Source organism: Leptodactylus fuscus, chromosome 8 (genome assembly GCF_031893055.1).
Source record: "Leptodactylus fuscus isolate aLepFus1 chromosome 8, aLepFus1.hap2, whole genome shotgun sequence".
Classification (NCBI taxonomy): domain Eukaryota; kingdom Metazoa; phylum Chordata; class Amphibia; order Anura; family Leptodactylidae; genus Leptodactylus; species Leptodactylus fuscus.
The window spans coordinates 16,865,298-16,889,758 of NC_134272.1; the positions used below are offsets into that span (position 1 = coordinate 16,865,298).

A 24,461-nucleotide genomic window follows, 5' to 3' on the forward strand; every position below is an offset into this window, starting at 1 on the left:
CACTGTGTGCATTATCCCTGTACTGTGACATCACTGTGTGTATTCTCCTGTACTGTGACATCACTGTGTGTATTATCTCTGTACTGTGACATCACTGTGTGTATTATCCTGTACTGTGACATCACTGTGTGTATTATCTCTGTACTGTGACATCACTGTGTGTATTATCCCTGTACTGTGACATCACTGTGTGTATTATCCCTGTACTGTGACATCACTGTGTGTATTATCCTGTACTGTGACATCACTGTGTGTATTATCTCTGTACTGTGACATCACTGTGTGTATTATCTCTGTACTGTGACATCACTGTGTGTATTATCCCTGTACTGTGACATCACTGTGTGTATTATCCCTGTACTGTGACATCACTGTGTGTATTATCTCTGTACTGTGACATCACTGTGTATTATCCCTGTACTGTGACATCACTGTGTGTATTATCTCTGTACTGTGACATCACTGTGTGTATTATCCCTGTACTGTGACATCACTGTGTGTATTATCTCTGTACTGTGACATCACTGTGTGTATTATCCTGTACTGTGACATCACTGTGTGTATTATCTCTGTACTGTGACATCGCTGTGTGTATTATCCCTGTACTGTGACATCACTGTGTGTATTATCCTGTACTGTGACGTCACTGCTATTGGGAGCATTATTGTAGGGTGTCCCATAGAAGATTGCGCCACTAGCTATGCTCTCGGGCCTTGCACGGCGCTATTCTCCGTACATTGTAGGGTTATTCCCCGGGCAGGGTACCATGTACACGACCTCTCCGCTCTTACTATACAGATTTGCAGACACCGCCCCTCCCGTAGTTGTTATGAAGGCGGCAGCGGTTGCCTGGCAACACGTTACAAGCAATGCAACGTCATCAATGTACGACCGGTCTCCAGGGGCGGAGCGATGCTTAGAATGGTCGTTAGGGCTGGAGATGACGTCACCGGTACACAGACAGTTGGTGACGGCGGGAGGATTGAGCTGCTGACTTGGAGCCATGGCTAAGGGTGCGGGCTGACGTGTAATGTATAGGGAGGGGGGGTGATATTAGGGGTGATATGAGGGGTGACGTGTAATGTATAGGGGGGATGGTGATATGTAATGTATAGGGGGGATGATGATATGTAATGTATAGGGGGATGGTGATATGAGGGGTGACGTAATGTATAGGGGGGATGGTGATATGAGGGGTGATATGTAATGTATAGGGGGGATGGTGATATGTAATGTATAGGGGGGATGGTGATATGAGGGGTGACGTAATGTATAGGGGGGATGGTGATATGAGGGGTGACGTAATGTATAGGGGGGATGGTGATATGAGGGGTGACATGTAATGTATAGGGGGGATGGTGATATGAGGGGTGACATGTAATGTATAGGGGGGATGGTGATATGAGGGGTGACATGTAATGTATAGGGGGGATGGTGATATGTAATGTATAGGGGGGATGGTGATATGAGGGGTGACGTGTAATGTATAGGGGGGATGGTGATATGTAATGTATAGGGGGGATGATGATATGTAATGTATAGGGGGGATGGTGATATGAGGGGTGACGTGTAATGTATAGGGGGGATGGTGATATGAGGGGTGACATGTAATGTATAGGGGGGATGGTGATATGAGGGGTGACATGTAATGTATAGGGGGGATGGTGATATGAGGGGTGACATGTAATGTATAGGGGGGATGGTGATATGAGGGGTGACATGTAATGTATAGGGGGGATGGTGATATGAGGGGTGACGTAATGTATAGGGGGGATGGTGATATGAGGGGTGACATGTAATGTATAGGGGGGATGGTGATATGAGGGGTGACATGTAATGTATAGGGGGGATGGTGATATGAGGGGTGACATGTAATGTATAGGGGGGATGGTGATATGCGGGGTGACCTGTAATATGGTCGTCTTCTGATGGCTGATATCTTGTATTATGGGGGCAGTTAGTTTTATGTTCTCCTTCCTCTTCGGCGCAGTGTGGCAGCATCCATATGTGAACATTTTTAAGCACGTGCATCTGGATGAATGGAAGCGATCGAGCAAGGAAGGCGATGTCACCGCTCTCATGGTAACCGCCATGTTATATTTTGTGTTTCTGTAGAATGGCGCAGTGGTGGCAGCGTATGCTCATGGATATACCGCTATCTCCTTCATGCCACCTCCCATTGATACGCACATTTGCAGCATCTCTGCTTTCTGGCATTTACCGTCATTGCTCTAAATAATAATACATAGTAATACAATATATTTATACAGCGCTGGCATATTCCGTAAGACCCCGCTGTGCTTTATCCTGTCATCTCGCCTCCTGCAGGACAGAAACTTGAAGTGCACCGTCTACAAGATCCGAGGCTCCATCCCAGCTGGGAACTACATCCAGATCCCCAAGTCCAGTTGTCAGAGTCTGGGGCTGACCGGACGTCACCTCTATGTGCTGTTCAGGCCGCTGCCTGGGAAGCATTTTGTGGTCCATGTAGACGTAAGCGCTGAGGTAAGATGGAGTCAGGGTAGCAAAGCTGGGTGGCGTCTTCTCAGATCCATCTCCGGTACCTGCCATGACTTCCTATGTTCATCTCTCTCAGGACGGACAGACCATCAGAATCTCCTTCTCCAACCTCTTTAAAGAATTTAAGTCCACGGCCACATGGCTGCAATTCCCGTTTGTGTGCGGAGCAGTGAAGGGTTCAGTGTATGACAGCACGGCACAGAACGCCCGCCATGGTGTGGACCAGCCTGTGTATGACCTCCATTAGTTACATAACGGATAGCTGGACATCATTCATTCACTTGCCCTCTTCTCTCTTCCCAGATCTGGTGGGTCCAGCCCCTTCAGGTTCCCGATGGACGTGTCTAGGTTTGGATCTCCACTATATCCTGTCTTTATACCTCAGTCGGAGATACAGCCACCTGAGGAGCGTCAAGCTCTGCTCCAATCTACTGGTGAAGAATCTGGTGACCAGTGACCTGATGTTTAACCCTGGTAGGCAATGGTTGTGTATATGTCCCTTGTGAGCAATCAGCTAGTGAAACTTAAAGGGGACTTCCACTTCACACACACATTTTACTAATTGACTCCACCAACTGTTAACCCTTGGTTACATGGTACCCCTTGAAATGCATGGGCATCAGGGTAAAGTAAGGGTGGTCATTAATTCTCCCCTGTTTATACTGACTGTCTGGTCTAGTCTATAGATGACTGTTCTAGATAAAGTACCCCTACCTCCCACATGCTTAGGACAGAGATAACTCCCCTCCCCTTTTCATTAAAGTATGTGCGGTCTGCCTCATATTTCAGAGCTGTCTTATACTGAGGCGCGGCAATCCAAGGCTTTACAAGATGGTGTTGTGCCCATACCCAGGGAGATGGCCTTTCCAGTTCCAAAAGGCGAAAAGTGGCATGACCTGTATGACTTCATAAGGTAAGAAACTCCTAATAAGGGTCTATTGAAAACCTCTGACTAGGAGCCCCTGCCCCTCCAAAACTATTTTTTGTGTTATCCTTGATGTCCCTGCTTATACTGATCTGGAGGGCACTAGAGAAGGTGATGTTGGTGCAGCCTGTCCAGTCATAATGGCAGCAACCACAAGACAGCAACAGTAGGCACAAAAAGTACCGAATACCTCTGTTATAGTGAAGGTCACCTATAAATTAGAGACATCAGGGGGGTCTACCAGCTGGGATGTCACTGAGCATCTGCAATATCTATTAGTATTTTCTTATTTCTCTGCTCTTCATGTTGTTCATCTTCTATCTTTGAAGGAAAATTCTTTTGCATTTGGGTAAATGACCTTTCTTTTAGGTTTCCTTCAGATGCGTCCAAACTGCCCTATGATTCCATCCAGAAGGGAAAGACGTCATCCACAGCCCCTGGTGAGATACATCTGTGATGACTCTGCTGTAGTTATGGCCTTATTACTGAGAGTATCTAAAGGAGACCATAAGCAAGCAGATCATGCATTTATATAGACAGGCAGAGAATATCTGTCCATTTTAAGACCCACTCATACAGCATGGACATATCTCATACAATTTTCACTGTTCTTATCCTGGGTTACATCCTGTATTATATACTCAAGGGCTGCGCTCACTATTCTGCTGGTGCAGTCACTGTGTACATACATTACATTACTTATCCTGTATTATACTCCAGAGCTGCGCTCACTATTCTGCTGGTACAGTCACTGTGTACATACATTACATTACTTATCCTGTATTATACTCCAGAGCTGTGCTCACTATTCTGCTGGTACAGTCACTGTGTACATACATTACATTACTTATCCTGTACTGATTCTGAGTTACATCCTGTATTATACTCCAGAGCTGCGCTCACTATTCTGCTGGTACAGTCACTGTGTACATACATTACATTACTTATCCTGTATTATACTCCAGAGCTGCGCTCACTATTCTGCTGGTACAGTCACTGTGTACATACATTACATTACTTATCCTGTATTATACTCCAGAGCTGCGCTCACTATTCTGCTGGTACAGTCACTGTGTACATACATTACATTACTTATCCTGTATTATACTCCAGAGCTGTGCTCACTATTCTGCTGGTACAGTCACTGTGTACATACATTACATTACTTATCCTGTACTGATTCTGAGTTACATCCTGTATTATACTCCAGAGCTGCGCTCACTATTCTGCTGGTACAGTCACTGTGTACATACATTACATTACTTATCCTGTATTATACTCCAGAGCTGCGCTCACTATTCTGCTGGTACAGTCACTGTGTACATACATTACATTACTTATCCTGTATTATACTCCAGAGCTGCGCTCACTATTCTGCTGGTACAGTCACTGTGTACATACATTACATTACTTATCCTGTATTATACTCCAGAGCTGCGCTCACTATTCTGCTGGTGCAGTCACTGTGTACATACATTACATTACTTATCCTGTATTATACTCCAGAGCTGCGCTCACTATTCTGCTTGTGCAGTCACTGTGTACATACATTACATTACTTATCCTGTAAGTTGCACTTACTATTCTGCAGACTTCAGAGCTGGAATCTCCCAGCATTCCCTGCGTTTTCATTATCTGCATAGACCAGCAGAATTGGCTGTGGAGTGTACATGGGCTTTACCCGTTTCTTTTGCTATGTGGTTTGCAGGTGCCCCTCCGTCTTACAGTCCTGTACGGGAGCGCCCCCGCTCTGTCACCATCAGTAAACCAGTGCAGGACAGAGTGTCTCTCATCCAGCAGATCACAACACCCAAAGCGGTGAGATGTTTCTTCTATGTCTCCTCACCCGCCTGCTGTCACTTGTTTGTACAGTTACTTATTTCTTCTCTGTCCTTCAGCTTCCTCGCCGCACTCTCCTACAAGCCAATTCCATACCTGAGCGCCATCTATCTGTACATGGGAGACCTACAGAGACTGGTGAAGTGGAAAGCAGCACAGGAGAGGAGGACGATGGTGGGATCCATGTATACGCACATGGGGGAAAGAAAGTTTCCATCCACAGACATAAAGCTGACTCTGAGAAGGTGAATCAGGGGTCTCTGATAACACCATAAAGGGGGCGTCTCCTTATCGTAGCCATTTATACTTCAGCTCTTGTATCACAGGTTATCTGCGCCAAAACCCACAGACCGATGACGTTATCTGCAGAACCAGAGGGCAAGGTGAGCTCAGGAGAAATGTGTAAATCCCCACAGCTATAGGTAGGGGGCAGTAGCGTGGTAGCCTACATGTTTACTCCTATTTTACCTTCCAGAAACTGCTTCCTGATCCGATCCTGAAACTGAAAAAAATCATCGGATTTGGAGGCTGCACTGAGCGATGTGTAAGTGATATCTCAGAAGGAGTGTCCTGTCCATCACACAGGGGTTCTACTACTACTCCTGTCATCCTGTGTAGTGTCCTGTCCATCACACAGGGGTTCTACTACTACTCCTGTCATCCTGTGTAGTGTCCTGTCCATCATACTGGGGTACTACTACTACTCCTGTCATCCTGTGTAGTGTCCTATCCATCACACAGGGGTTCTACTACTACTCCTGTCATCCTGTGTAGTGTCCTGTCCATCACACAGGGGTTCTACTACTACTCCTGTCATCCTGTGTAGTGTCCTGTCCATCATACTGGGGTACTACTACTACTCCTGTCATCCTGTGTAGTGTCCTGTCCATCACACAGGGGTTCTACTACTACTCCTGTCATCCTGTGTAGTGTCCTATCCATCACACAGGGGTTCTACTACTACTCCTGTCATCCTGTGTAGTGTCCTATCCATCATACAGTGGTTGTACTACTACTCCTCTATTCCTTTGTAGTGTCCTATCCATCATACACGGGTTCTACTACTACTCCTGTCATCCTGTGTAGTGTCCTGTCCATCACACAGGGGTTCTACTACTACTCCTGTCATCCTGTGTAGTGTCCTGTCCATCATACAGGGGTTCTACTACTACTCCTGTCATCCTGTGTAGTGTCCTGTCCATCACACAGGGGTTCTACTACTACTCCTGTCATCCTGTGTAGTGTCCTGTCCATCATACAGTGGTTGTACTACTACTCCTCTATTCCTTTGTAGTGTCCTATCCATCATACACGGGTTCTACTACTACTCCTGTCATCCTGTGTAGTGTCCTGTCCATCACACAGGGGTTCTACTACTACTCCTGTCATCCTGTGTAGTGTCCTGTCCATCACACAGGGGTTCTACTACTACTCCTGTCATCCTGTGTAGTGTCCTGTCCATCACACAGGGGTTCTACTACTACTCCTGTCATCCTGTGTAGTGTCCTGTCCATCATACAGGGGTTCTACTACTACTCCTGTCATCCTGTGTAGTGTCCTGTCCATCATACACGGGTTCTACTACGACACCTGTCATCCTGTGTAGTGTCCTATCCATCATACACGGGTTCTACTACTACTCCTGTCATCCTGTGTAGTGTGATATCCATCATACAGTGGTTCTACTACTACTCCTGTCATCCTCTGTAGAGTCCTGTCCATCATACAGGGGTTCTACTACGACACCTGTCATCCTGTGTAGTGTGATATCCATCATACAGTGGTTCTACTACTACTCCTGTCATCCTCTGTAGAGTCCTGTCCATCATACAGGGGTTCTACTACTACTCCTGTCATCCTGTGTAGTGTCCTATCCATCATACACGGGTTCTACTACTACTCCTGTCATCCTGTGTAGTGTCCTATCCATCATACACGGGTTCTACTACTACTCCTGTCATCCTCTGTAGTGTCCTGTCCATCATACAGGGGTTCTACTACTACTCCTGTCATCCTGTGTAGTGTCCTATCCATCATACACGGGTTCTACTACTACTCCTGTCATCCTGTGTAGTGTCCTAGCCATCATACTGGGGTACTACTACTACTCCTGTCATCCTGTGTAGCGTCCTATCCATCATACACGGGTTCTACTACTACTCCTGTCATCCTCTGTAGTGTCCTGTCCATCATACAGGGGTTCTTCTACTACTACTACTACTCCTATATTCCTCTGTAGTGTCCTGTCCATCATACTGGGGTAGTACTGCTACTCCTATATTGCTCTGTGGTGTCCTGCACAATATACCCAGATATTCCTAGTACTGCTTTCATTACCCCTGTAGTATCCTATTAGTCATATTCTGGTATTATTACTACCCCTCCCATCATCCTCTGTCTTGCAGGCTCTCTGGACTCGTGCCGGTTGCTCGGTGGTCTATCCGTGCCATGCAGTGATTGTGGCACTGGACGTGCAGAGCGGGGAGCAGCGCTTCTTCCTGGGTCACACTGATAAGGTAATGTCTGTAGGGTGATGCTGGTTAATGGCTGTGTCTGCCATGCACCCCACCCCTCTGCTCTGCTAACATAACTTTCCGATTATTTCAGGTGTCTGTCCTGGCATTTAATGGCAGCTGCTCCCTCCTGGCCTCTGGACAGACGGGCAGCCTGAGCATGGTGCGGCTCTGGGACTTTGAGAAAGGAAACTGCCTGGCCATGTTCAGAACGCATGCCCACTCCATGTCCTGCCTGAGGTCAGTGCTGCAGATAGTACACCAATATAAAAGGGAACTCCACCCATCACTCCAGTAACCGGGTACATAAATGTCTCTTTCAGCTTCTCACACAGCGGTTCTGTTCTATGTGGAGTCGGGAAGGACGGACATGGGAAAAATGTGAGTAAGATCACATGAATGTACACCAGCAGAATAGTGAGCGCAGCTCTGGAGTATAATACAGAATAAGTAATGTAATGTATGTACACAGTGAGTGTACCAGCAGAATAGTGAGCGCAGCTCTGGAGTATAATACAGGATAAGTAATGTAATGTATGTACACAGTGACTGCACCAGCAGAATAGTGAGCGCAGCTCTGGAGTATAATACAGGATAAGTAATGTAATGTATGTACACAGTGACTGTACCAGCAGAATGGTGAGCGCAGCTCTGGAGTATAATACAGGATAAGTAATGTAATGTATGTACACAGTGACTGTACCAGCAGAATAGTGAGCGCAGCTCTGGAGTATAATACAGGATAAGTAATGTAATGTATGTACACAGTGACTGTACCAGCAGAATAGTGAGCACAGCTCTGGAGTATAATACAGGATAAGTAATGTAATGTATGTACACAGTGACTGCACCAGCAGAATAGTGAGTGCAGCTCTGGAGTATAATACAGGATAAGTAATGTAATGTATGTACACAGTGACTGCACCAGCAGAATAGTGAGTGCAGCTCTGGAGTATAATACAGGATAAGTAATGTAATGTATGTACACAGTGACTGCACCAGCAGAATAGTGAGTGCAGCTCTGGAGTATAATACAGGATGTAACTCAGGATCAGTACAGGATAAGTAATGTTTGTACACAGTGACTGCAACAGCAGAATAGTGAGCGCAGCTCTGGAGTATAATACAGGATAAGTAATGTAATGTATGTACACAGTGACTGCACCAGCAGAATAGTGAGTGCAGCTCTGGAGTATAATACAGGATAAGTAATGTAATGTATGTACACAGTGACTGTACCAGCAGAATAGTGAGCACAGCTCTGGAGTATAATACAGGATAAGTAATGTAATGTATGTACACAGTGACTGTACCAGCAGAATAGTGAGTGCAGCTCTGGAGTATAATACAGGATCAGTAATGTAATGTATGTACACAGTGACTGCACCAGCAGAATAGTGAGCGCAGCTCTGGAGTATAATACAGGATAAGTAATGTAATGTATGTACACAGTGACTGCACCAGCAGAATAGTGAGCGCAGCTCTGGAGTATAATACAGGATAAGTAATGTAATGTATGTACACAGTGACTGTACCAGCAGAATGGTGAGCGCAGCTCTGGAGTATAATACAGGATAAGTAATGTAATGTATGTACACAGTGACTGTACCAGCAGAATAGTGAGCACAGCTCTGGAGTATAATACAGGATAAGTAATGTAATGTATGTACACAGTGACTGCACCAGCAGAATAGTGAGTGCAGCTCTGGAGTATAATACAGGATAAGTAATGTAATGTATGTACACAGTGACTGCACCAGCAGAATAGTGAGTGCAGCTCTGGAGTATAATACAGGATAAGTAATGTAATGTATGTACACAGTGACTGCACCAGCAGAATAGTGAGTGCAGCTCTGGAGTATAATACAGGATGTAACTCAGGATCAGTACAGGATAAGTAATGTTTGTACACAGTGACTGCAACAGCAGAATAGTGAGCGCAGCTCTGGAGTATAATACAGGATAAGTAATGTAATGTATGTACACAGTGACTGCACCAGCAGAATAGTGAGTGCAGCTCTGGAGTATAATACAGGATAAGTAATGTAATGTATGTACACAGTGACTGCACCAGCAGAATAGTGAGTGCAGCTCTGGAGTATAATACAGGATAAGTAATGTAATGTATGTACACAGTGACTGCACCAGCAGAATAGTGAGTGCAGCTCTGGAGTATAATACAGGATAAGTAATGTAATGTATGTACACAGTGACTGCACCAGCAGAATAGTGAGCGCAGCTCTGGAGTATAATACAGGATAAGTAATGTAATGTATGTACACAGTGACTGTACCAGCAGAATAGTGAGCGCAGCTCTGGAGTATAACACAGGATAAGTAATGTAATGTATGTACACAGTGACTGTACCAGCAGAATAGTGAGTGCAGCTCTGGAGTATAATACAGGATAAGTAATGTAATGTATGTACACAGTGACTGTACCAGCAGAATAGTGAGTGCAGCTCTGGAGTATAATACAGGATAAGTAATGTAATGTATGTACACAGTGACTGCACCAGCAGAATAGTGAGTGCAGCTCTGGAGTATAATACAGGATAAGTAATGTAATGTATGTACACAGTGACTGCACCAGCAGAATAGTGAGCGCAGCTCTGGAGTATAATACAGGATAAGTAATGTAATGTATGTACACAGTGACTGCACCAGCAGAATAGTGAGTGCAGCTCTGGAGTATAATACAGGATAAGTAATGTAATGTATGTACACAGTGACTGCACCAGCAGAATAGTGAGTGCAGCTCTGGAGTATAATACAGGATAAGTAATGTAATGTATGTACACAGTGACTGCACCAGCAGAATAGTGAGTGCAGCTCTGGAGTATAATACAGGATAAGTAATGTAATGTATGTACACAGTGACTGCACCAGCAGAATAGTGAGTGCAGCTCTGGAGTATAATACAGGATAAGTAATGTAATGTATGTACAGTGACTGCACCAGCAGAATAGTGAGTGCAGCTCTGGAGTATAATACAGGATAAGTAATGTAATGTATGTACACAGTGACTGTACCAGCAGAATAGTGAGCACAGCTCTGGAGTATAATACAGGATAAGTAATGTAATGTATGTACACAGTGACTGTACCAGCAGAATAGTGAGTGCAGCTCTGGAGTATAATACAGGATAAGTAATGTAATGTATGTACACAGTGACTGTACCAGCAGAATAGTGAGCACAGCTCTGGAGTATAATACAGGATAAGTAATGTAATGTATGTACACAGTGACTGTACCAGCAGAATAGTGAGTGCAGCTCTGGAGTATAATACAGGATAAGTAATGTAATGTATGTACACAGTGACTGTACCAGCAGAATAGTGAGTGCAGCTCTGGAGTATAATACAGGATGTAACTCAGGATCAGTACAGGATAAGTAATGTAATGTATGTAGACAGTGACTGCACCGCATTATATGTTGGTTTTGGCTTCTCCACACAGATGGTGGTTGTGTGGAACACGTCTCAGGCTAGCCACGGTGGTGAGGTTGTTGTTTTGGCGAAGGCTCATACAGATGTGGAAATCCAGACTATGAAGATCGCCTTCTTTGACGACACCAGGTATTTAGTGTATTCGAGGCCATTATGATGATGATAGCTTTCCTACCCTGTCCTCACTGACTTGTGTCCTATCTGGCAGGATGGTGTCATGTGGCAGGGACAATGTACGTTTATGGAGAGTACGTAGCGGGGCACTTCGTTCCTGCCCGGTTAATTTGGGGGAGTACCACAACTTGGAGTTCACTGATTTGGCCTTTGAAGCCGGGCACAGTCCTGAGCGAGAACTTGAAGAGCGAACACTGTAAGTAGAGGTCGCAAAACTAATCATGGCTGAAGGGCTCCCATTACACCAGGACTCGTCAATGACTTCTCCTCTATGTCCACCAGGTATGTCTGCAGCCGCAGTGGGCACATCCTGGAGATAGACTACAAAAACATGGTACTGCGCAATGTGCGGCGCCTACAGCCAACCCCAGTACAACATGGTGAGCGTCGGGAGAAGACGACCTTCAATTCTGGTAAGACCGCTATGTAGTATTGGATCGGCCATATTGTGTGAACTATCACGATACTGATCATATTATATCATCAGGTCCTGGCATTGCCATAAACAGCCTTTGTGTTTCCTCCACCTACTGTGCCACGGGATCGGAGGACGGCTACCTGCGGCTGTGGCCCTTGGATTTTTCTGGTGTCTTCCTGGAGGCAGGTGAGTTGCGGCATCTGGGTCAGGTAGGAGAGTGAACAATGGGTGATAAGACTGCTCATACATGGCTTCCCTGCAGAACACGAGGGTCCGGTGAGCTGTGTGTCCATCAGTCCGGAGGATCTTCGCGTCCTATCCTGTACAAGTAGTGGAGAACTCGGGGTCCTGGATGTTCCCTCCCGGGGTTATCAGACCCTGATGCGCTCTCACACAGACTCCCTCCTTTCCTTCTCCACTCACCCATCTGACCCTCAGCTCGCCACTGTGTCCAGCGACAACACCATCCGGATTTGGGACCTGGTTACCCTGCAGCAGGTATGGGCACACTGTTAGCGATGGCTCAGTGTCTAGTGGTCGTGCTGATGTCTCTCCTTGCTTATAGCTGTATGACTTCACTGCCAATGAGGAGACTCCATGCACCGTGGTCTTCCACCCCGTTCGGCAAGCGTTGGCCTGTGGCTTCAGCAGCGGGGTTGTGCGCTATTTTGATGTGGCAACCACAAGCCTACAAGCAGAACACAAGTGAGTACAAGGCAGGGGCTGTGTACTGGGATGTATGTGAGGAAGAGGATTGTTCTGACTGGTCTTTCTCTTGACAGGCAGCACAGAGGAGCCATTACTGGCCTTCTATTCTCTCCTGATGGAGGACTTATGTATAGCGCCTGCTCGGCGGGGGCACTGGCACTCTACAGTATTGGCCACAGAGAGCAGCATGTTGTGCGGGTGCTCGGTGAGTGTGTGCGGAAACATCAGTCTCTTTTCCTGATCGAAACCCAATTCAGAAGTCCCAGAGATCACACGTGGGATCAGATGGATTTGTTACAGTGTGTCAGTGCAGGCCGCTCTGTGAGCTAAACGCAGGCTCTTGCATACACTGATAGATTGTAACTAATCTGGTATGTATTTGCCTGAGCCGAGGTCAGAATGGTTCTCACTCTGTAAATATAAACTATGATGGTTTACATTCACCTAAAGCAAGCAGAGATGTTGAAAATTTTGGAGAATTATTGAATGTTAGATTGTCGCAGTTACATAAGATATATATACGGTTCTGTTCTCAGGTAATGTGGTGTATAAGAGCTCGGAGCAGGGACCGCAGGCACTGACTCTCAGCAGAGATGGCCGTCTCTTGGCCTTTGTCGGACCTACAGAATACACAGTGACGATCATGGATGGACGCTCATTAGATGAGGTAGCTCAGGAGCCGGGACCCTGGTTTAATATGAGTCTGTTCTGATATTAGGAGGGCACCTTTTGGGGATCCCCCTTCCTTTAGCTACATGATACATTTACATGTATTCACAGTTCATAGATCATCCCATCAGCCATTATTTTATAGGGGTGAATGGGGGCCTTAATTGCTGGCGGATTTTGAGGCAGATTCCGCATCAAAATCCGCCTGCGAAAAAAAAAACTCTGTGTGAACTTAGGCTGAGGCCCCACGTTGCGGAAACACGACTTCTTTTGTTGCAGATTTTGCTGCATTTTCTTGAGCCAGACCTAGGAGTGGCTACAAAACGAATGGGGAAATATATAGAAGTTCTTATACTTCAACCATCTGCTCAATCCACTCCTGACTTTGGCTCAAAAAAACGCAACGAAAAAAGCTGCGTTTCTGCAAAGTGGGGCTTTCAGCCTTCTGGTGTCTTCCAGCTCCTGCGGGTTGACGTCAGTATACTGGATTTGGACAGCACCAAACTGGACTGTGCTCTGGGCCTCGCCTTCAGTTCTTGTCGTCCTTACCACCTCCTGGTGTCCACCTCTGGAAACAAGATCTTGTGGTTGGACCCCACGACTGGTCATCTGACTAAAGAGGTGAGTGCATTCTCCATTATTCTAGAAGGGGGGCGCTACCATCCTCTCTACTGCCCTCTAGAGGTGACTTGTCTATTTACCCCTAGGTCACCCATGTGCACAAACAATCCTGCTGTGCCTTGGCAGTGAGTGAGGATAACCGCTACCTGGTGACCGCCGGGGATAGGATGGTAAAGGTGTGGGATCATGGCCTGGCAGGAAGTTTGCGCCCACAGGTAACTTTGCTGCAGGACTCTATGAGCGCCCTCTTACCTCTCTGATTATTATGTAGTCACATGACTATTCCCTGCTCTTCACTAGGTATTTATTGGCCACTCCGAACCAATTAAGCAAGCGGAATTCTCCCCGGATCAGCAACATGTGATCACCGCCGGAGACGCCATTTTTATTTGGGATTTTGAAGCGGCTCCTGATACTGGCAAGGCGGACACCAGGTTGATGTTTTTACCATAATCTCTTGCTTTTATTCTCACCCTTTTATGAGCTACTTGGAAGCGGTTTTCGGGACTTATATATCGATTTGTTCATCTTTAAAGTAGGTCATCAATAAGTGATCAGTGGGGTCTGACACCCTGCACCCTCACAGATCAGCCAGTTGTGGAGGCTGCAGTGTTTGGGTGAGCCCAGCAGTCTCTTCACTGAATATCAAGCACAGCGCCATACATTGTATAGTGGCTGTGCTTGGTATTGCAGTTCACACGTGACCAAGGAATGGGATGTCATTGACACAGGGGAGAGGCCTGTGCTGATCACATATTGATGACCTAAGTCATGGCCTATACACAGGAGCCCAGGGCTTCAAGGCGAGGGTCCCATTCTGCTGTATGAGGGTCTGAAGACGAAGACTGCTATCTCCAGGTACAGCTCCCAGTATGATACCTATTTAATGCTATTATTATTTTGCTATCTGCAGCTCTGCTGGGCGTTTGCCCTTTGTCCACCGGTCTACCATCATGGGGCGCCTGCCCCTCCCTCTCCATTCCAGCGTAGGTAAGTGGCCTGTAATAGGGACTGTCCAGTATAATGCAAAGTGAATGGCAGTCACCTGATAACATAGAACAATACATCCAACTGACACAAAGGTGCGGTGTTATTACTGTCCTGACACACTGTAACAAACTGTACATCTGTGTCAGCTGAACATGGTCAGGATAGATTGTAACCCAACACTGTAAAGAAAGTATCCAGACCGACCCCTTCGACTCTTGTCACGTCTCAGATGGTGTAGATCAGCGAAGAGACTCCACGTTCATCTCCAGTGGGCGCCCGCGGGGATCAGCCCCTCACCCCTGCATCTCCTCCCCTCCACGCCTGGATATCAGCCCGGTGCAGCGAGCAGGACAGACAGGTGAAGACAGGCTGCCGTCCGCTGTGACCGGTCCTGGACGATGGTGGCGATGGTTTTAACTCATTGATCTTCTGCCCAGAGTCAGATGATGGAGATGAAGAACTGGGGCAAGTGCTGCACGAGGCGTCGCAGGTAGAAGAGGTGGACGTGGCCGATGCGGACGAGAGCGATGGGCGATCATCTCTGATCATCATAGAAAACCAGCCCAGGAGGACCGAGCTGCCCTGGGGCAGAGGGGGCATCAGTGCCAAGCAGGATGACGGTGAGAGACCAGAACTGAAGGCTATAGTCTATGCAAGCCTTGTCCACTGTGGCTGTCAGGGCATGCTGGGAGTTGTAGTTGTAGAACAGCTGGGAAGCCGCTAATCTATAGTGAATTGTATAAAGTGATTGTACATTCTGCAGATCTGCGGCCGGACCCCCCACGTCCTGACGTCTACACACACTTCACCCCGCGTTTCAAGAGTTCCTGCCCGGCAACGGTATGTAGGTTGTAGTAACACCAGCCCTCCTCTAGATGGTGCTAAATGTGGGGCTCCTATTGGCTGATGTGCGATCCCCTCCCTTTATAGAACCTTTCTTGTGAGATGTTTGGGGCCGGTTACGTATATTGCCTAACATACAGCAGCTCTGCCTTACAGCGCCCCCCGGTGGGGAATCATTGTGAGAACACCCACATATACTAATATTGGGCTTTTGGAGGGTCACCTTCCTGACTTTGCGCCCCTGTACTTTACAGTGAAGGTGACATGCTGCTGGTGTTTTGTAGGTCTCGTGCCGTCCCCCAGACGGGCAGGAGAAGTTGGCCCTCAAGGCAGTGATTGGGTACAATGGGAACGGCCGAGGGAACATGGCGTGGAATCCGGATACAGGTACGTAGTGCCAAGGACAGTCTTATGTATGGTAAAGACTCATCGCCAATCCCAAGACCTCTGCTTGTTGTCAGTGACCTAATACTTTGTCACAGCTGACGGTTTGTTACAGTTGCATCCTGTGTGTCTCCTGAATGATACCATTACCTGCACTGATACATTGTAACAAACTATCAGGGAGAGCTTTGTGCTGCTGATGTTTTTAGCTTTTAGAGGATTGTGTAGACTGGATGCAATTGTCACAACCCCTCAGCTGTGAGAAGGATTATGTCTGTACATGCCTGTCTGATTACATTATAAAGTTGCCAGACTCGTAGACTGTCGGCCATGATATATGTTGGCTTCTCCTCTGATGTCGCCGTCTCCTTCAGGTTTCTTCGCTTACACCTGTGGCTGTATCATTGTGGTGGAGGACCTGCACTCGGGGTCACAGCGGCACTGGCTCGGACACCCTGAGGAGGTCTCCACCCTGGCGCTCACCCATGATGCCCGGGTAAGTGGCTGCTCCTTCTTCTCTCTCCTGGGCTGTATTCACATGTATCTGAGGTCTCATGTTCTCTCTGCAGGTCCTGGCATCCTCCTCTGGTTCTGGGGACGGCTCCTCTCTTTGTCAGATCAGGATTTGGGACACACAGGAGGGGTCCTGCATAAAGGTCCTGCAGGGTCACCGCAGTGAGGTCCAGGCTATGACCTTCTCCAGGGACGACCGGCTGCTGCTCACTGTCGGTAGGTTTGAGTAACGGGGAGACTTTCACCACCCCAAGTGCAGCGCTCGTCACCAGGACATTCTCTTACAGTAACGCTTCCGAATGTCCGGCTCACCAGCGGCTGCCAAACTACAAATCCCAGCATGCCCTGGCAGCACCATGCTGTTTGGGGTTGTAGTCTGACAAGTTGGAAACCGTCTCCTGCTCGTCCAGACCCTCATACAAGAGAATCTTCCCCTCCCCTTGAAGCCCCCACTTGTGTGTATGCCCTTATACTGCATTAAAGGGGTTTCCATATTGATGACCTCTCCTTTATGATGTGACCCTATAGATCACCTGTTTAATGTGACTTCTACCCTGTTTTGAGGACGTCCTAATTCAAGAGCTCAGCCCCATTCAAGTGAACATGCTGGCCTCTTCAACCACCTGATCTGTAGAGGGGTCTTGGTTATCGGACCCCCACCGATCACATGCTGATGACCTATCAATGTCCTGGAGAACCCCTTTAAGCCCTGATTCTACCTCCAGGTGACCATAGAGATGGGACCCTTGTACTGTGGAGCACCAAGACCTACGAGAAGATGGCGAGCAGTAAGCTGCCCCATCCCGCACATGCTGCCATCTTTAACCCATCACATGCTCACAGCTTTGCTTGTGTCGGCAGCCGGACTGTAAACTTCTGGCGAGTGGAAGAGACTGGGGCGACGAGTCAGCTGAAGGTAAGTGGAAAGGTGCGCTGCAGAAGGGTATTCGCAAAGCGAGGGGGGACATGTCACTGGGAACAAGTGGGCAGGGTCTAACACATGTAAACGGGAGGAAAACTACCAGATGTGATCCTTCAGCAAGGTCCCCATGACAACACTTCCTGTGCTCATGTTCATCCTTGTTATAGGGACTCTGTAAATCCAGGCCTCATCCTTATCAATATGCACAACTATACCCTATGGATGACACAGTACATACACCGTGTCCCTATAACCAGACTTCAAGGGTTGGGGCACAGACAGGAAGTGTTGTCATATGGACATGAGCTTAATATCATTCATGATGCTGTTGGTGTTGAATCTAAACAAGGTCTCTCTGACATCACTGCATCTGACTACAATCAGAAAGGTACCTTATGTTGTCAGATCAGCAGTGCAGCCTCAGGCTTCGGGCCTGTGATGATTTCATCAGATCTCAGCTTCAGGTTTTCAGGAGTTTTGGCGCTTTGTGATGCCGCTTCCCCCTGCCCGATCTGCCCCTTCAATGTCTTCCATTATGTTCCCCTCTAGGTCTTCAGAGCAGCTGTTCCTGATGAGGTTGGCATAGCAGAGCTGACCTCGCTGACCTATAACACCACCTCCCTGCTGTATACTGGCTGTAGCACAGGGCAGGTGTGTGTATGGGACGCTCTGACGCACCGCTGCTTCATGACCTGGGAAGCGGACCAGGGGGAGATCGGTGAGTCCCTGCTCTATGTGCCTGCTGCCATGTGGTGCCCATATTAAAGAGAACTCACTCCTGTGCTCTGCCCACTAGGTACCCTGCTGTGCAGAGGGAACCGGCTGCTCACCGGCAGCAACACCCGCAGGATCCGGCTGTGGTCAGTGGCTGCCGTGGAGGAGCTGAGGGAGAAGGGCTCCGAGGCCAGGTAAGAGGGGCAGGATGACCAGCTCCTGGGGGGCAGGGAATGGATACAGCGCCGCTATATATGTTCACTACATGACTCTGCCTCTCTCTAGCTCTTCCTCTGTGCTCATGGAACAAGAGATGACACTAGATGGCGCCATTGTCAGCGCCACCTTTGATGACGCCCTCGAGATGGGGATTGTGGGCACCACGGCGGGCACCTTGTGGTACATCAACTGGGTGGAGAACACCAGCATCCGCCTCATTAGTGGGCACCGGAACAAGGTGCGGACCGAGAGGATTACAGGGGAAGTCGTAGATAGAGGGCGGAGTGTGACGGCTCTGCCTCTTGTGTCTCTGCAGGTGACTGGTTTAGTGGTGGGTCCGGGGGAGACGCACTGCGCCACGTGCGGGGAGGATGGCAGCGTGCGCGTCTGGTCCCTGCACAGCTGTGAGCTCCTTCTGCAGTTTCAGGTCCTGAACCAGGTAACGTCCCCTCCCCTGTGTCTGCTGCTACATCATCTTCCGCTCTCTGCTGCTACATCATCCTCCGCTCTCTGCTGCTACATCATCCTCCGCTCTCTGCTGCTACATCATCCTCCGCTCTCTGCTGCTACATCATCCTCCGCTCTCTGCTGCTACATCATCCTCCGCTCTCTGCTGCTACATCATCCTCCGCTCTCTGCCTCTAACCCCAGAGGCTTTGCTGCCCCCTCCTGACACTGCTGTCTCCTGCAGAGCTGCCTGTGCCTGGACTGGAATCGACATGTGTCGTCCGGTCAGAGAATCGCCGCTGGCTACAGTGACGGAACCATCCGCTTCTTCAGCGTGTCAAAGACAGAGATGGAGATGAAGATCCACCCCCACCCCTGTGCCGTGACGGCCGTCGCCTTCTCTCTCAGCGGTCAGTGATGTAGTAGAGCTCACAGGGTTCAGTGCAGATGAGGGGAGTGTGTGGTGACCGCGTCGTGTTATTATTACACAGGTGACGTCCTGCTGTCTGGTGGGAAGGACGGTCTGATGGCGGTCAGCAGCCCACGGACAGGGATGACCATCCGAATACTGAGTGACCACAAGGGGTCGCCCCTCAGCACCATCCAGTTCTCCCCCCAGAAGGTAACACATATTTGGAGGGTCTGCAGATTCCCCCTCTGCTGGAGCTCAGGTATTAATTAACCCTTTTTCTACCTTCTTTCTAAAGTCTGAAGAACTCGGCCTTCAAGGAGAACTCTGGTTGGCTGCCAGTTTAGATCGACGTGTCAGTATCTGGGCCTCTGATTGGGCGAACGATAAGTGCGAGCTCCTGGATTGGCTGAGCTTCCCGGCTCCTGACAGCGAGAATGTGCGTGACGGTGATCGGAATCCTCTAGATACAGTAATATGTCATGTCTTATACTCTAGTCACCTCCACAACTTCATTATATCTTATGCTCCAGTCACCTCCACAGCTGCATCATATCTCATACTCCAATCACCTCCACAACTTCAACATATCTTTTACTCCAGTCACCTCCAAAGCAGCATCCTATCTCATGCTCTAGTAACCTTCACTACTGCATCATATCTTATGCTCTGGTCACCTCCAGAGCTGCATATACAGTACTACTGGTTTCCTGTTAGCTGTGATGCTGCGGCAGCCTCCTGCTGTAGTGTCTGTACAGGGCATGCTCTGCTGCAGTGCATTGTGGTAGGTGTAGTGTGCAGGTATCTCCCAGAATGCATTGTGAGATTTCAGTTGAACTTGGGTATTTGCAAACCAGATGAATTGTAAGTGCAGCTCTGGCTGTAACTAGAATATGTCTCTTGGTTTCTCTGTACAGGATGCAGATTCAGCAGTTCCCACCCTGGCAGCGTTCTGCCCCTGGCAGCCGGGCACGGTGGTGTATACGGGGTATGGGATGGAGAAGGAGGCGCTGTTTTACAGCCTGGCACAGAAGCAGGTAATGTCAGCAGGCAATCTGTGAGCTCCCTCCTGTATCTGCCAGTATATAATATATACTCACCCCCACTTCGCCTTCTCCTGCAGGTTCTGCTGAGGATCCCGCTCTCTCATTTTGCCACCTCTCTTTCCATGTCACCCGCCTCGTCGCTCTTGGTCGTGGGCAGCAGCGGTAAGTGCTGCCATCTTGTGGCAGTGCCAATGACAGGGCACAATTATCACTAGTGACTTTTGACGTGTGAATGGACCGGATGCCAAACTGTGCTGATACATTGTAACAAACTATCAGGGCAGGAGTGGGATGTGGCTGCTGATGTGGTGACAGAGGACGGTTCTGACTGGATACCATTGTAACAAACCCACAGCTGTGAATACTGGAGCTTTTAGCCCTGTTAACCCTTTCCTGTCCTCTGCAGGCCGCCTCTTGCGTGTCATTGACTCATCGGCCGGTACTCAGCAGGATTTCGCGGCTCACGATGACGCCGTCCACTTGTGCCGGGTTTCTCCATCTGGGAACCTTCTCTTCTCCTCCTCCTACAATCAGGTGCTGGTCTGGGACGTCCACAACTCCTGACCTCGCCGCAGCTCCGGACGCGACTAGTGTATATAGTTTGTACATAGATGTGTTACCTGTCTCTGCTTTTACACAAAATCTGAATTAAAAAAGTTTCTGAAGGTTTATTTTATTTTTTGCTTTTTTTTAATGTTGTCTGTCCCATTTGTAGGTAAGCTGGGTCACAACCAATATGTCCACCGTATATCTGTATAGATATATACTGAAGGCTCTGAGAGCGATGTAAGTAGGGGGGCCTGCCAGTCTGGGAAATAACTAGGTAACAACCAATAGTACAGTCATTGCACCCCCTCCTCCAGCAGGTGGCAGTGTGGTGCCTGTCAGTATTCCCTTCTCCAGCAGGTGGCAGCATGGTGCCTGTCAGTATTCCCTCCTCCAGCAGGTGGCAGCGTGGTGCCTGTCAGTATTCCTCTTCTTCAGCAGGTGGCAGCGTGGTGCCTGTCAGTATTCCCTCCTCCAGCAGGTGGCAGTGTGGTGCCTGTCAGTATTCCTCTTCTTCAGCAGGTGGCAGTGTGGTGCCTGTCATTATTCCCTTCTCCAGCAGGTGGCAGCGTGGTGACTGTCAGTATTCTCCTACTCCAGCAGGTGGCAGCGTGGTGCCTGTCAGTATTCCTCTTCTTCAGCAGGTGGCAGTGTGGTGCCTGTCATTATTCCCTTCTCCAGCAGGTGGCAGCGTGGTGCCTGTCATTATTCCCCTTCTCCAGCAGGTGGCAGCGTGGTGACTGTCATTATTCCCCTTCTCCAGCAGGTGGCAGCGTGGTGACTGTCAGTATTCTCCTACTCCAGCAGGTGGCAGCGTGGTGCCTGTCAGTATTCCCTCCTCCAGCAGGTGGCAGCGTGGTGACTGTCAGTATTCCCTTCTCCAGCAGGTGGCAGCGTGGTGACTGTCAGTATTCCCTTCTCCAGCAGGTGGCAGCGTGGTGACTGTCATTATTCCCCTTCTCCAGCAGGTGGTAGTGTGGTGCCTGTCATTATTCCCCTTCTCCAGCAGGTGGCAGCGTGGTGACTGTCAGTATTCTCCTACTCCAGCAGGTGGCAGCGTGGTGCCTGTCAGTATTCCCTCCTCCAGCAGGTGGCAGCGTGGTGACTGTCAGTATTCCCTTCTCCAGCAGGTGGCAGCGTGGTGACTGTCAGTATTCCCTTCTCCAGCAGGTGGCAGCGTGGTGCCTGTCAGTATTCCCTCCTCCAGCAGGTGGCAGCGTGGTGCCTGTCAGTATTCCCTCCTCCAGCAGGTGGCAGCGTGGTGCCTGTCATTATTCCCTTCTCCAGCAGGTGGCAGCGTGGTGACTGTCAGTATTCTCCTACTCCAGCAGGTGGCAGCGTGGTGCCTGTCAGTATTCCCTCCTCCAGCAGGTGGCAGCGTGGTGCCTGTCAGTGTTCCATTCTCCAGCAGGTGGCAGCGTGGTGCCTGTCAGTATTCCCCTTCTCCAGCAGGTGGCAGCGTGGTGACTGTCAGTATTCTCCTACTCCAGCAGGTGGCAGCGTGGTGCCTGTCATTATTCCCTTCTCCAGCAGGTGGCAGCGTGGTGCCTGTCATTATTCCCTTCTCCAGCAGGTGGCAGCGTGGTGCCTGTCATTATTCCCATCTCCAGCAGGTGGCAGCGTGGTGCCTGTCAGTATTCCCTCCTCCAGCAGGTGGCAGCGTGGTGCCTGTCATTATCCCCTTCTCCAGCAGGTGGCAGCGTGGTGCCTGTCAGTATTCCCTCCTCCAGCAGGTGGCAGCGTGGTGCCTGTCAGTATTCCCTCCTCCAGCAGGTGGCAGCGTGGTGCCTGTCATTATTCCCTTCTCCAGCAGGTGGCAGCGTGGTGACTGTCAGTATTCTCCTACTCCAGCAGGTGGCAGCGTGGTGCCTGTCAGTATTCCCTCCTCCAGCAGGTGGCAGCGTGGTGCCTGTCAGTGTTCCATTCTCCAGCAGGTGGCAGCGTGGTGCCTGTCAGTATTCCCCTTCTCCAGCAGGTGGCAGCGTGGTGACTGTCAGTATTCTCCTACTCCAGCAGGTGGCAGCGTGGTGCCTGTCATTATTCCCTTCTCCAGCAGGTGGCAGCGTGGTGCCTGTCATTATTCCCTTCTCCAGCAGGTGGCAGCGTGGTGCCTGTCATTATTCCCTTCTCCAGCAGGTGGCAGCGTGGTGCCTGTCATTATTCCCATCTCCAGCAGGTGGCAGCGTGGTGCCTGTCAGTATTCCCCTTCTCCAGCAGGTGGCAGCGTGGTGACTGTCAGTATTCTCCTACTCCAGCAGGTGGCAGCGTGGTGCCTGTCAGTATTCTCCTACTCCAGCAGGTGGCAGCGTGGTGCCTGTCATTATTCCCTTCTCCAGCAGGTGGCAGCGTGGTGCCTGTCATTATTCCCTTCTCCAGCAGGTGGCAGCGTGGTGCCTGTCAGTATTCTCCTACTCCAGCAGGTGGCAGCGTGGTGCCTGTCAGTATTCTCCTACTCCAGCAGGTGGCAGCGTGGTGACTGTCAGTATTCTCCTACTCCAGCAGGTGGCAGCGTGGTGACTGTCAGTATTCCCTTCTCCAGCAGGTGGCAGCGTGGTGACTGTCAGTATTCCCTTCTCCAGCAGGTGGCAGCGTGGTGCCTGTCATTATTCCCTTCTCCAGCAGGTGGCAGCGTGGTGCCTGTCAGTATTCCCCATCTCCAGCAGGTGGCAGCGTGGTGCCTGTCAGTATTCCCCATCTCCAGCAGGTGGCAGCGTGGTGCCTGTCATTATTCCCTTCTCCAGCAGGTGGCAGCGTGGTGACTGTCAGTATTCTCCTACTCCAGCAGGTGGCAGCGTGGTGCCTGTCAGTATTCTCCTACTCCAGCAGGTGGCAGCGTGGTGCCTGTCATTATTCCCTTCTCCAGCAGGTGGCAGCGTGGTGCCTGTCATTATTCCCTTCTCCAGCAGGTGGCAGCGTGGTGCCTGTCATTATTCCCTTCTCCAGCAGGTGGCAGCGTGGTGCCTGTCAGTATTCTCCTACTCCAGCAGGTGGCAGCGTGGTGCCTGTCAGTATTCTCCTACTCCAGCAGGTGGCAGCGTGGTGACTGTCAGTATTCTCCTACTCCAGCAGGTGGCAGCGTGGTGACTGTCAGTATTCCCTTCTCCAGCAGGTGGCAGCGTGGTGACTGTCAGTATTCCCTTCTCCAGCAGGTGGCAGCGTGGTGCCTGTCATTATTCCCTTCTCCAGCAGGTGGCAGCGTGGTGCCTGTCAGTATTCCCCATCTCCAGCAGGTGGCAGGGTGGTGCCTGTCAGTATTCCCTTCTCCAGCAGGTGGCAGCGTGGTGCCTGTCATTATTCCCTTCTCCAGAAGGTGGCAGCGTGGTGCCTGTCAGTATTCTCCTACTCCAGCAGGTGGCAGCGTGGTGCCTGTCAGTATTCTCCTACTCCAGCAGGTGGCAGCGTGGTGACTGTCAGTATTCTCCTACTACAGCAGGTGGTAGTGTGGTGCCCGTCATTATTCCCATTGTCCAGCAGGTGGTAGTGTGGTGCCTGTCAGTATTCTCCTACTCCAGCAGGTGGCAGCGTGGTGCCTGTCAGTATTCTCCTACTCCAGCAGGTGGTAGTGTGGTGCCTGTCATTATTCCCTTCTCCAG

The 24,461-nt window shown here is 49.4% G+C and overlaps 1 protein-coding gene across 1 annotated transcript; it reads left to right on the top strand.

Annotated features, from left to right (window-relative positions):
- The first annotated feature begins 935 nt into the window (after positions 1-935).
- WDR90 (WD repeat domain 90) lies at positions 936-20,946 on the top strand. The gene is made up of 43 exons (XM_075285419.1): positions 936-1,013; positions 1,991-2,082; positions 2,329-2,505; positions 2,597-2,735; positions 2,824-2,994; positions 3,310-3,433; positions 3,815-3,885; positions 5,154-5,263; positions 5,344-5,529; positions 5,611-5,667; positions 5,760-5,828; positions 7,690-7,800; positions 7,892-8,037; positions 8,121-8,178; positions 11,256-11,374; positions 11,454-11,615; positions 11,702-11,832; positions 11,907-12,023; positions 12,100-12,335; positions 12,403-12,542; positions 12,620-12,750; positions 13,082-13,212; positions 13,674-13,835; positions 13,922-14,050; positions 14,136-14,269; positions 14,749-14,839; positions 15,039-15,183; positions 15,263-15,445; positions 15,589-15,665; positions 15,953-16,055; positions 16,427-16,548; positions 16,622-16,781; positions 17,291-17,481; positions 18,037-18,205; positions 18,284-18,395; positions 18,487-18,658; positions 18,737-18,859; positions 19,112-19,277; positions 19,359-19,489; positions 19,575-19,715; positions 20,194-20,313; positions 20,400-20,484; positions 20,729-20,946. Exons 1-43 carry the CDS (start codon positions 1,004-1,006, stop codon positions 20,884-20,886), a joined length of 5,562 nt encoding a protein of 1,853 aa, XP_075141520.1. The 5' UTR covers positions 936-1,003; the 3' UTR covers positions 20,887-20,946.
- Positions 20,947-24,461: the final 3,515 nt, after the last annotated feature.

Bases quoted from the DNA above. Each gene is read 5' to 3' on its own strand.
- WDR90 (XM_075285419.1), top strand. The intron at 14,051-14,135 runs GTAACTTTGCTG...GCTCTTCACTAG, and splicing joins CAGGAAGTTTGCGCCCACAG to GTATTTATTGGCCACTCCGA. The intron at 15,666-15,952 runs GTATGTAGGTTG...GGTGTTTTGTAG, and splicing joins AGAGTTCCTGCCCGGCAACG to GTCTCGTGCCGTCCCCCAGA.